The 13,784-nt window shown below is 42.2% G+C and overlaps 1 protein-coding gene across 9 annotated transcripts in view; it reads right to left on the reverse strand.

Annotated features, from left to right (window-relative positions):
- The window catches only part of PAG1 (phosphoprotein membrane anchor with glycosphingolipid microdomains 1), a 103,414-nt gene that overhangs the window by 31,469 nt on the left and 58,161 nt on the right, over positions 1-13,784 (reverse strand). Inside the window, exons 1-2 of one of the 9 annotated variants that reach the window (XM_052703803.1) lie at positions 10,996-11,088; positions 5,833-5,962 (exon numbers count right to left, since the gene is read on the reverse strand). The exons of 5 other annotated variants lie outside the window; for them this stretch is intronic. In XM_052703803.1, the coding sequence (XP_052559763.1) occupies positions 5,833-5,962; positions 10,996-10,998 (133 nt within the window). In that variant the 5' untranslated portion in view covers positions 10,999-11,088. 3 more of the 9 variants (XM_052703811.1, XM_052703810.1, XM_052703813.1) reach the window with 3 other exon arrangements.

Below are 13,784 nucleotides of genomic sequence, written 5' to 3' on the forward strand. Positions count from 1 at the left end.
GATGGCAGCAGCAGCAAGTTGATTTTTGCTTCTGTTGAAAGACTTTCTTGACTATGCCAGCTGGGTAACTGCCTGCAGAGCAGAGGTCATCCTGCCCTGAATTTCCTTAGATGCAGCATCTACTTGATGTGCTACCTTCAGAAAAACAGTCACGTTATCCTTTCAGACAATTCTTTCTGAGTTTCAGAAAGACCAGAAACCTGAGTTTGGAGCAGCTGATGAACTCCATGCCTTTTTGTTTCAACAAGAGAAACGCAAGCCTACGTTTGGTCGAAAGAAAGCAAAAACAAGAGAAAGACTCATCACACGCTTTATCCCAGTTTCACAGGCCTAAAAATAGCAGAAGGGAGCTCATAGACTTTATGTGGGCAAGAATGAGAACCCAGACCAGTGAGCGAGTCATTATTCTTAGCAAAATCCCCCGTTTCGGAATTGTTACACAAAGGCACGCACTGACCCAAATAAATCATGGCTCCTATCCTTCCCCAGTGCATTCAAACAGATAAAATGCTGATGAGCACCAAAAATGTTTTGGGAAAAAAGCAAGCATGAAAAAAGCAAGAGGCCACGCAGAAAAATCTGCATGGAAACTGCCCAAAAAAAAAAAAAAAAAAGAAAGAAAGAAAAAGCACAGCAGCTGGTACACAAATGCTAACAGGCAAAGACAGCACTGCTGGCAAAAGCCGGTGAAGCGAAGGCAAGGAAAAGGCAAAACGATAACTAAAAATTCAAAGGTCTGCCCAATGGGAGGAGGAAGCAAGCCAGTTACCATGGAGTGTCCATTGCTGTCTGGGAAAGAGCCTTGTGACCCACTTCAGGACGCCGATTTATCTCAGTGCACTGGTGCTACCCAGCGATGGAGCCACAGGGACACCAGATTTCTTGAGGCAGCTCTGTGATGCAGCTTGGCAGAGGTGTCAGTAGGGATGCACAACTCAATGCAGGAATGGCAGGAGATCTGTGCCCTGCTGGCACAGCAACTGGAGGCTGGCGGACACAACCAATGACACTGAAAAGGGCTCCCAGCACCCTGTCTTTAGGTCTTAGGCAGATGAAACCTTCCTCCAGAGATTCACCCTGGGGTGACCTCAAATGCCCCACAGACTCTGCTGCCTGCACTGACCTGTGGCATGCACAGAGTATTAAGTGTGACTGTGACTTTCTCAGGACATCCACAGCACCCGGACCTGGCTGGCAGACAGGGTACTGGACCTACAGGCTCACGCTTCCCAAAAAGCAATTTGAGACCAGTTGATGGAGGCCTTCATCTCCAATGACTGCAATAGGGCTGGAGGATGCCTGCAACCAAGACTCTTAATGTGCAGTTGAATCCCATGTTAGTAATGGCATGCATAAGTGCTACACAGATCCTTCTCTAAAATCATTTCCTATTCAAGGGCTGAATGCTGTTACCACCAAACCCTTATTAGAAAGCCTTAAGGATTTATTTAGGGATGAAATATTTTGGTCCAGTATCAAAAAACCTATTTTCTGCAAGCAGAACAATGCCAGAACATTGCACTCCTTTCCAGTTGGCATCACAGAAAGTGGATGACCAGATTTTCTGAAAGACTCAGTACCACAGAGCCTATAATGCTTAATTATCTGATGGTGCTTAGGAATACGGGTAGAAAAGAGGAGAAGCAGACAAATCCGGCCATCGTATGAATATTTAACACCATTCTGCAGAGCATCAGTGTGTGTGCTCATACCAACATCGTGTTCAACATCCCCATGCAGCTACAGAAGGCATGCATAAGCATAAAATTAACAAACTGTCTAAAGATTCAAAAACATGTTCTTCTCCCTTTACGAGCCTTTTAAAACAAAATATTCACTTCCCTGTACATTTTCCCCATTAAAATTTTATCTTACTGTAAAGAGATAGGTATGTAGGGAACTTCTGACCCCATTCTGTTCTCAATTGCTGTCATACTGAAAGCAGAATGTGGTCCCCTCTGTGGAATTACCTGCAACTCTAGGTTTCTTTTTAGTTAATGCACTATTAACATACACGTTTCTACATGCTAAAATATGAAAACTGCAATAGAAGAAATTATTTGCCCTATTAAGTTACATCTAAGTAAAGTAAATAATAAAGCCTCTTATTGTCCAGTTAGTGAGACCAGAAAAAAAAATAAAAATAATGTAGTACAAGAAAATACTGAGACCTTAGAATAAAATACAAAAATATTCTGCTGCAACAGAATTACAAAAATTTAAAGTCACGCCATGTATTTGTTTAGGCTGATCTCCTTTTGCCTTTATTACTGGTGTGCCACTATGAAAATATATCCAGGTACCCTGTGGTTAGTGCTAAGCATTAGTATCTTGTGAAAGTCAACTGACACTTAAATGTCAGCCTTCAGCTTAAGTCTGCTGAGATTTACTATCTTTTCAGAGTAAATCTATTATACTTTAGTAAATAGATAGGATATAAATAAAGTAGTAGCTCTGCAGAGTTTAAAATAGGAATTGCCACTATATTAACAGGCTTATGGCAATGTTACTTACAAGTGTTTGTTTTAAAGTCTCAGCAGGCTCATCCTGATGCCTATGGTGTAAAACCATCTGCTGAACAGACAGAATCGATCTCTGAGTGCGTCCTGCTCGGTTTGTAAATTTACCTACTGTGACTAAGTACATAACTCATTATTAAAAACAGTCAGACCTGATCTTTCCTGAGGGTAAACTAATGCTTCTCATCATCCTTTAAAAAAAAGCAAGCAAGAGATAAAGAATAGGTAAGGCATTTAAATAAGAAACATTATTTGAAAGGTTTACTCCCATGGCCTGACTCAACATGCCAACGTGGACTCTCAATCATCTTTGCAAGATAATTATAATTCATAATTGGCACTTCTAAAGCATTTTCACAGAGCTGTGTAAATATTGACTAATTAGCCATAGAAAAAGCCTGTGGGATACACTAACTTTTTTTTTGTATCTCAGCAATTTACTGGGGGAAAAAAGAGCCTTTCCTGCAGAAGGAGCTGAGCAGGAGGGGTAGATTTCCAGCACGATGCCCCCTTCCAGTCCACGCTGCTCTGACCTCTGATGTGTCAGCTGCTCCTCTGCTCTGAGAACTGGATCAAATCTGGAAACTGACCAAACCTCACCTAAATGTCCAAAGTTACTAGTTATTCAAATGTCCAAATAGAACCTGAGGATTTGATCTAAGTATATTCAGTACTTAATGGGGATGGTCACCTGTTCTGCTTGAGGAATGCTCAAACAATGATGTAGTGCACAATGAGGGCTTATTCCCAGAAAAAAAGCATGATGTGGATAGTTTAAACTAAATACTAGAAAAAGAGCTCTCCAAGGGTGGAATAAGGCACTCCTTTATTTAAAATTCAGTGAATTCTTACTGAAGTTCAAAAAGCCCAAGTGCAAGGTCTTGCACCTAAAGCGAGGCAATCCTACACACAAATATAGGCTGGAAGGAGAACGGATTGAGAGAAGCTCAGAGGAGAAAGGCTTTGGGGTCCTGGTGGACAAAAAGCTGGCCATGAGCCAGCAGTGCACATCTGCAGCCCAGAAGGCCAACTGTATCCTGGGCTGCCTCAACAGAAGGTGGCCAAGGGAGGTGATTGTCCCCCTTGTGAAGCCCCATCTGGAATCCTGCATTCAACTCTCAGATTCCCAGCACGAGAAGGACATGGAGCTGTCAAAGCGAGTCCACAGGAGGCAGCAAGAATAATCAGAGGGCTGGAGCACCTCTCCTATGAAGAAAGGCTGAGGGAGTTGGGTTTGTTCAGCCTGGAGAAGAGAAAGAGGCCCACAGAAAAGATGGAGAAGGACTCTTTATGCATAGTGACAGGACAAGGAGTAACAATTTTAAACTAAAAGAGGCTAGATTTGAGTTAGATATTACGAAGAAATTATTTAACTTGAGGATGCCGAAGCACTGGAACAGGTTGCCCAGAGAAGCTATGGCTGCCCCATCCCTAGAGGCATTCAAGGCCACGCTGGATGGGCAGCCTAATCCAGTGGGTGCCAACCCTGCCCTTAGATTACACAATATTCAAGATATTTCCAACCCAAACTATCCTCTGATTCTATGATTTTTTCTACTGCGTACCCACAATGAAGGGTAAAGAAAGCATGGAAGTCCTGCTGGAGCCTCCAAGAGGCCCTACTTTCATCGTGTAGGAAAACACTGAAGGTAAAGTCGACATCAGTAGCCTAGAGAAAAAGGCCAGAAGTGGAGCAAAGGTCCATGGGGGTCTACAAAGTCAAATATGTCACTAAAGACTCAAATCCAGCTCTCCATTATAGCTGCCCTTAGGAAAGGAATAATTAATTAGTAGCATCTAAGGTTTTCCAGTTTAAAGCAACAAAGACTAATGATGACTTTATTCCAGAGCTTGGTTAATAAACACCATGTTGAGGGGTGATAAACAGGTCTTTTCCAAATAATAGCATTATTACAAGCATATAATGTATACAATTATACACAATATAAATCACTTTTGTTTGGTGTAATCCTGCTTTGCCTATTGAAGCCATTATTGCGGTTATATGTTGTGTCTAATTTCAGCTACAATCTCTTTAGGGCAAAGATTGTGTCCCTGTGGTTTTGTAAAGCCTCATTCATAGTTAAAATGGCATACAGATTCATTAAATTAGGAGAAATCATAAACTGCAGGAATTTATTCTGGTTTATCAGGAATTCACAAATGAGGATGAAAACATTTTAAAATGGATTTTATTATGATACCATCTTCCAGTGATCTGGTTATCTTTTGTTGTTTAGGTATTGTGAGATGCCTTTTAGCTTATCTGTGGCAACTATCTGAATAAAAATAAGAACAGTGAGTTCATGTGGAGCCCAGATGAGTACTAAATCCAATGCTATCCACCCTGAAGTTCATCCTTAATGTAGAACTACTGGTAAAGAGCACAAACTTGATGGTATTTTAACTATGGTGTTAGTTACCTATCTGTGCAAGGCCAGACAAAACAAATGGTACGAACAGAGCAGGACTGGGAGCCCTACTGAGCAGAATTCATCAAGAAACTCCCAAACCAAAGAAGAAAAGATAAAGTGACTCAGGCTGCATTATAATCAAAGGGCAAAAAGGGTTTCTGTACTCAGTGGGTTTATGTTGGTAGAAAGAATGGAGAAGCAGTGAAATAAAAATTAACATTTTCTATGAAATTTAACTCCTTTCCTTTTAAAACCTGAGTAACTAAATGATTGTGTCACTGAATGAAGGCACTCCAAGTCACTTGTCCCTGATGTGCACCATCCCTTGGTTCGTGCCACCTCAGGGGCATGTGAGATGACTCACTGTGTGCCAAGGCTAGCCCCAGAAGGCCATGTCTCTGAAACAGAAAAGGTTCCTGAGCTATGTTGCTCTATGGTTACTCTACAGTCAGGGCCACTGCAAGGCTGGAAAAGGGGCAGGAGGAGCATGGCTACAGCCCATCAGTGGTAGTGTGGGTAGGGAGGTAAGCCAGGACACATTTCTGGAAGCTCCACATGGCATGCTCTTTTGTGCCATCTTTCACCTCTGGAGGACTTAGAATTAAAAAAAAAAGCAATTTTTATCTCTATGTAGAAATAAGCATGTGAAAGTAGGCATTCAGCCTGCTCTGAGGCTCAAAGGACCTCAGGTTACAGTTGAATATTCACCCTGCAGCTGGCAAGTCAATGAAAAGACAGGGCTACTTTGGTCTTCAAAAATAAAAGATGAAGACTAGGCTAAGTGCCTCTTTTCAGGTACACCAGTGTTCATCTGCAATACATAAAATCAGCAATAGTGGTAAAACGAGCTGATAAACTGTCCTGAGCAGCATTATGTCCTGACAGACAACTCCACGCACCTGTAACGTTTGAGGTCTGTTTCCTATGGCTGAAGCATTTAATTATGGATTCCCACCAAGGCCAAGAAGACACTTCAGACTCACTGGCTTTCCCACTGATGTTTTTCTTTTTGCTTAACAGTACTAAAACCTGTAAAGAAAACAGCAAGTGACATCAGCCCTGTGCAATAGGTTGGAAAATGCACCCATCTGCACAGAGTTAATAACACATCCTAAAACAGGCATTCACCCTCGAAAAGCATTAGCATTTAATAGCAGCTGCTCATCCTTTGAGTGCAGAAAAGTGTTGGAAAGAGGTGCTGAGAGAGGCTCTGTCTAGGATTACATGTCAGCACTTTAAACATGATGTGAGAAAATTATTTTAATTGCCTGTACCAGCCTGGGACTGAAATGGTCTTACTTGCTAGCTTGGTACAAATGGTCCAAACTTCTTTTTTAAGTCAGGGAGTTGTCAGAGAATATGTATGTACTTGAGCCTTACCATGAAGTAAAATGAAGTAAAACAGACCCAGTAAGGTAGCTTTGCAAAACACTAGCTAGTAATGATAAGTGTTTAACCACGAGACTTACATATGAAGACCTGATTTCTTACAAGTATTAGCATTGAAAGTGCACAAACTTATTTCTGAGATAAATGTTTCAGTTCAAATGTCACAGACCACAACAAAGGCATTCACAGTCAGTTCTGGGATTTAAAGTAGAAAAAAAAACAACACAGATTTAAACTGCATAGGAGTTGGTGGTGATCACAGTGCTAATGATCACAAGAAACATGGATTTCTTTTTGAGCATCATTTTCTAGTGGCCTTGAGTGCTAATCAAAACAAGGACTATAATAATGCCTGCTTTAATGGAGTTCGTCTCAGTAATGCTCCTAAATGGGATAAACTGCATTAAACCCAGACAAGCCATGAAAAGAGATAAATGACAAAACAATACACTGAAAACCTAAAGATTCTGTTAATGTACTATTAACTGAGTTACCATCCACGGCATTCACGTTAAATGTGGTTTTGAAATCCATTTGTTGAACTGAACAACTAGAACAGAAATGTTGCTGTTTTCCTGTTTCAAACAATGAATTAAATAAGACCCAAATTAACCTCCAGAACTGCTGGTTTGGCAAATACAGGACAGGTTGTGCATCTACCTTTTGACTTCTTTAACAACAAGGAAAGCAGCTCCCCGGGAGCTTTTTCTGAAAGTCAATGGAGGAAAAGTGCTCTCACCGAGGGAGCCCTGCACACAAGCTGAGCATTGGCACATCCCAGGAAGGATGCTCCAGCAGAATAAGGACCTCTGCACTCCCTCACAGGCCTCCGCCAGTCCCCACAGCTCTAGTGCCACAAAAACAGACACACACCAATCTCAGCAAGCTTTGGATTACCCTCTGAACATTTATGGCAAGGGACACTGAATGCAAGGAACACTGCTGTTATCATCATCTTTATCCTCCTTCTTGTTCTCTGGCCTCACTCATCTGTCCTCTGCACATGCTGGCCCAACACATAGCCATGCTTGCTTTCTTGACCTCAGTACCCTGAAAGATGAGTTACACGTGAACCACTCAGTTGGGACTTAATGGGCTTTCTAGCATATCAACTTTCTATACCTTTCACAGTGAGATGAGAGGATCCTCAATAGCTGAGAAGGAGTACAGACTATAGCATTTTTGGGAGATTTATTCTTACAGCAAAAGGTGACAATTTACAGATAAAATTAAAGTCAAGGTACTGGTACTGATACTTCTATGTTCATTTAGAGGCAAGACTGAATTGTTTCCAAGGGCCTAGTCTTGGGAAGATGGATTAGCTGTTTGTTCATGCTGTACACAAAATGTAGGGTCATGTCCCTTATCTTGATGAGAATCAGAGAATCGCAGAATGGTTTCAGTTGGAAGGGACCTTTAAGATCACCAAGTTCCAACCCCCTGCTATAGGCAGGGACACTTCCCTCCATACCAGGTTGCTCAAAGCCCCATCCAGCCTAGATTTGAATGTTTCCATGGAGGGGGCATCCACAAGCTCACTGGGCAACCTGTTCCAGGGTCTCACCACCTTCCTGATAAAGAATGAGGATCTTCAAAAACTGGAGCTGTAGCTTACAGAACATATAATTTATTCTATAATTAATGTGTCACTTCAGAATTACAGAGAAAAAAAATTCAGATGGTTTGCATTGCTGTTGTAAAATGGTTGCTCTTCTGCACTCAAGGGACTGCAAAAGGTCAGTGATGTTGAAAATACATGATTTATAAAGTACTATGAGATGAGATGTGCTGTGTAAATGTAAAATATTATTAGAGCATATTCTACTTAATTGACATACTCTGAAATGGAATTGGCTGCACCACAAGAACAGAGCAAAGAAACTAATTTAGCCTGAGGACAGTGGCTTGTCTATGGCTACTGACAGCCTATGGCAACATACGTATAAATCTGTCTCACAGTTACCTAGCACTGAAAGTTATTGCTGTTCACCAGGAATAGGTCACATGCAGATTTAAAGATCCTGTGATCCACAGAAATGGCAAAGCAGGCAAAGGCTGGAGACTGCTCAGCACCACAGTCAAAAAGCAGCTTCTGAAGCAGCTGCAGGCACAGGAGCTGCAGCACAGCCCAGCCACCTGCTGCAGAAATGCTGTCATGCCTAAGGCAGCTCCAGGTGTGTGCCAGGGATGCCTGGGATGCCATGGTCATTATGTGCCTGGGAGCTAGCCTCAAGTGGCACCTCCAGACTCAAAATATGCTCCTTACTCAACCCTGGTTTTCATGGGGGCATCCAAGCTCCCCTTGCAGGCCCAAACCTTGCAATTTACATCTATGCCCAGAAAGGCTTCCTGAAAAAATCTCATGTCTGAGTGAGTGAGCTGAACTGGATGAGTGCAGTGCTCTTCTCACTCACAGAGTTTCTGGTTTGGAAGGGGGACATAAATTACACTTCCATGCGCTTTTTGGGACTGATTCCAGCTCCTCTTTTTCTTTTGACCTGACGGTCTTCTATACTTTAACATTGCAATAAAAAATTTGTTTGAAGCAGATTTAAAAATGTTTGAACAGCCAATAACAGCCCAGTTTACCATAAATGGAGAAAGGTCCATTCCCCCTTCCCAAACAAAGACACAGAATGCAGATCATATTCTGAATTCTTAAACTCAGGCCAAAAGATCTCACCAGCACAATCTGTTCCCCTTCGCATTACTATTTCCATTCTCACAGATTCTTTTATCTAATTCCCTTTCTCCCTGAAGTTTACAGTGTCATTCCAAAGATTTTTCAGCTGCACTTTTGCTCCCTCCTCTTGAATTCTCTCAATGATCTAAAGTCCTTCTTCAAATAGTGCTACTTTCTGCCAGAAGTGCAATGCCATGAATTCTCTACAACAAACTAATCCGCTCCTACCTTTTCTCATGTGCTAAAATGAGCACGTTTTTCTTATTTCTTTTTTATTTTTCTAACAAAAATGTATGATTTTATGAGCTTTCCATTCCCAACAGGGAAAAAAGGAGTGCTTTCTTCTGAATGTATTCACACTTTCCCATGAAAATTAATACATTTGTCTGGGAGGTAAAGAACATTTGGATGATCTGCATTCGAGAGAACAGTCGTAAGAGGTGATTGCACAAAATGACTGATTTACCAGCAACAGAAATTTCATTCAAAGGTAGTGTCAAAATTATTCTCATCTAAACAGAACAATTTGCATCCACACAAAAAAATGGTCTATGCTGAAAATAATACTATTGTATTCTCTTCACTGATGGTTCAAGGTGTTTGGCTTCTACTTTGTTTAAATAGATAACTTTTAACAGATTGCTTTGGCTACAGCTGGCCTGCAGTAGCAATGGCAGGCGATGACTGTTTGGCTACACAGTGCATGATTAATCTGTGCTGCAACTGCAAGCATTTACCATGGGGGACTACTCTTCCCTTTTGTTTATTCCTACTATTTCCATCTCTCCTTCCCTAACAAGGAGATCAACAAAAATCAATACTGTTTTTTTTACCTAGGGAATGACATTTTTAGGCCTATGCGCAGACGTAAGTTTCCAGCTGTTAGAGGAAAGTAGCAGCAAACACAAGGCAGGTGAATAGATCTTTTTTTTTTTTTTTTTCCAACATAAGCAAAAATAAAAATATCCCTCAGCTACAAAAACAAAAACAAAGCTAACAAAAGTTTACTCGCTTGCTTGGACACATGGATACATGGACCTGTGCCTATAGGAATAGTATCTAATTAATTTTGCATGAGTGATGAAGTCTAGTCAAATCCTTTCTGTCATTCCATCCTTTTCTGGTATTCACAATCCACTCGCTAGAACACAGAGCCAAATTAATCACCTCCAGACAGTTCTGCTTAGGAGTTTGAGGAACGTTTTTACTTTGTAGGGTCTCTACTTCTCAACATTTACTGCATTAAAGCTGAGTGGTATCTGGAGGACTCTGTAAGCTCTGCTATAGCAGTATTTTTCTGGACCTTACTCAGCACTGGAAGTAAACCCCACATCTGGTTTCTATCAAATATCAGTTAACCACCTTGTCAATGAGACAGATAGAAGGCCACAGGACTGCTTATTTTATGCACTACAGCCTTCACATTCAGGCGATAGTACTAAGCATTTGTAGGTCCTTTTCCTGCTGTCCTTCAGTTTCTCCATGGCATGATCTTCAACGATGCTGGCATCTCACAAATGCTTACAACCACCTCTGTGATATGAACAGAACAGCCATCCTTAAAGCCCTATCTTCAAGAGCTAAGAACCCAGTGTAGGCAGAACAAATGAGCAATTCCCCTGCTTTCCTTTGAATCCACCCACACAACAGAGTGTGAATGAAATAAGGCACTTCTTACTGAGTCTACTATCTTTGCTGCTCCTACCATCTTTCAAACCTGTGGAAACTTCTGAATTTACAGTACTGGCACAGTAAAAACAGCAGATCCAGAGACAAGGACATAGGCAGCCCATACTTGTTTAGGCTCTCCTTCAGTCTTCAGCCTCCTGTAACACACATCAGCCCTCCCGTGACCTCAGATCCCCATGAATCACGAAGTCCTTCCCTCTCAAGTTAAAGCAGCAGCAACTTCCAATCATCTCGTGTCAGGCACATTTGTATTTGTAATTCATTTCACACTAAGCAATTCATTAAGAACTATTTTGATTACCATAATGCGCAAATGCAATTTTCTATCTTCTCCATACAGGGTCACTTTTATGCCAGCTCATTTTTTACTGCATCGGTCCTTTCCCATATAAAAGGGAATCAGTGTTTACATGTGGTTAGTTAAAATATTTACACTGCACATTCAAATGATGCGCTTTCCCAGTGACAGGGCTGTCTGTGGTATTTCCTCCTGTACCTACTCTGAAGCAGAAACAGATGATTCTACACAAGCAGATTAGGGCAAGAAGCTGCACAGCTATTCCATGCCATCATCACCGGATTCTGTAATATCCATGCAGGCTGTGTCATCTGACTAGCACTGCATGAAAGCATGCCTTATAAGACCCCAAATCAGCACAGCTACACATTCTCTAGTCACCTTACTTCAAAGAGATCCTCTATTACTCACTCAGTGCATGCCGTGGGCTGAATCATGATGTGTGTGTAGGTGCTGGGACAGGAGGCAAGAAGGCTGCCTGGCCACCAGTTTGTGGGCAGAGAGCACCCAGAGCATGGGCTGCCAACAAGCAAGGGTGCAATGTCCTGCTGCTTTTGTGTGTGGTGGCATGAAAGGCAGATGAATTCTCTCTGAACGGAGGAGAAAAAAGTCAGGGGACAGCAATTCTGGAGAGAGAAGGAAACCTGGAGCAGAAGTGAGTACAGAGTTGAGAAGAAAAGGTGATGCTGCAGCTGGTCAGGGAAGGGCACAACGTTGTCAGAAGACAAAGCTGACTCCCTTCTGTCAATTCAACACAAGCTGAACAAAGTACTGCAGTTGCTGCTGTTCAGAGATCGATGAACAAAAGGTGTACCAACAACCCTGAAGGGGCTGCCTGAAGCCAACAGGGTGAAAAAAGTGTGCAAGGCAGTGAACTTCAGTGTCATATAGAGTGCATTATCATCTACACAACAAACAGTTAATTTTCCTTCTGAAAGCAGAACAGATGCAGCATGAAGTAATTCCTCACATGGGAACTCAGTAGCAATGCAAAATGAGAAGGAAAAGCTTCAAATTCCCAAGCCTCAGCAGGCACACTGCTTACCTCCCAGCAGGTCTGTGTGTCGGCTGCCTGGCAAGGAGCAATGGCTCCTGGGCTGCCAAAAAGTGGAGACACTCAGGATGAGGAGTTACTGCATAGCTGTGCCTATGCTCACACTCACCACAAACTGCTGCATCTTCTTGTTTACGGGAACATATACAGTAGATGAAAGTTGAGTACGCAAGGAAGAGCTGCCTATTTTAAATGGACTCTGCCTTAGTGCTGCGTACTTGGGAGGAAATGGGCTGGAACAGTCGCTGTTTAACTGAGGCATGCAGCCTCAGCAAATAAACTTTAGACAGGACAGTGCTCTGTGTGGGAGACATAGTTGCTCCACTTTTCCCAACTATCAGCAAAAGCGATGATGTAGCTGTTTGCTAATGAAGGCACAGCAGTGAAAGTAAAGCTCTATACCTGCCTAAGCCAGTGTACTCATGCTAATAAACAACCAATGCTGATTAACAATTAGAACTGTAATTCTCCAAGTACATATTCATTTCCAGATACAAGAGCCTGTAGTAAAGCACCCTTTGGAGTATGGGTCTGAACTGCAACCAAACACCTCTAGGAGATGTAATAATGGTCTTTCAAGTGTCTAAAGGGGAGCTATAAGAAAGAAGGGGACGGACTTTTCAGAAGGGTCTGCTGTGATAGGACAAAGGAAAATGGTTTCAAACTAAAAGGAGGGTGACTTAGATTGGATATAAGGGAAGTATTTTACAATAAAAGTAGTGAAGCACTGAAACAGGTTGCCCAGAGAGGTGGTGGATACCCCATCCCTGGACACATTCAAGGCCAGGCTGGACCGGGCTCTGAGCAGCTCATCTAACTGTAGGCATCCATGTTCATTGAAGGGGAGGTGGACTAGATGACCTTTAAAGGTCCCTTCCAACCGAAATGATTCTATGATTCAATTATTCTGGTTCTACTTTTTGCAAAGAGCAAAGCCCTGTGGCACACCAACAGCACTCTCCCTCTGTTCCCCCTAAAAAAATATACCAAAAAAACACACAATCTCTCAAATGCTTCTGAAAGTGCTGCAAGTGCAGAGCTGTGTTAGGGACATGCAGTGCTCGTGTTCCTTCCTGCAGGCACATCCACCTGGGCAGCAGCTGCTGGTGGTCACAGCCATGGCCATGCTCACTTTTGGAATGGGCTGCCCAGAGTCACTGTCCCTGGGGGTGTTTGTGAAATGTGTATATGTAGCACTGAAGGACATGGTTTGTGAGTATGGTGGGGATGGGTGGACAGCTAGACTGGGTGATCATATGGTCTTAATGGCCTTAATGATTCTATGATTCACAGCTATACAAATTCCCAGAAACAGTTAACAACTGCAAGAGACAAATAGCAGCAAAAAGACCTGGGGAGTTGCTCATACAAAAAGCATCTTCACTTTAAAAACAGAAAAATAACACTAATTAAAAATTCCCAGATCACTAAAAACATCATTGAAGCGGTAAGGACACAGGGGAAATAGCAGCACAGCAGCATAAAATCTGTTTAGCACAGTCTTCATGTTCTCAGTAATTCCAAAGTAATTGCAAAACCCCCCACGTGTCTCTTTCTGCTGAGGTGTGCAGAACAAACATTCATGTTTTCCCATGGCACAGCACAGCCCACAGTACCTGCAGCGGTGAGGAGCTGTCTGTGGTAACAGGATGAAATATCTACCTTGCCCAGTGGCTGTATGGTAATGTATTTCTATTAGCAAAACCCATTTAATATTGCATATGCATAGTTGCTTTTG

Source organism: Tympanuchus pallidicinctus, unplaced genomic scaffold, assembly GCF_026119805.1.
Source record: "Tympanuchus pallidicinctus isolate F22 unplaced genomic scaffold, pur_lepc_1.0 scaffold5, whole genome shotgun sequence".
NCBI lineage: Eukaryota > Metazoa > Chordata > Aves > Galliformes > Phasianidae > Tympanuchus > Tympanuchus pallidicinctus.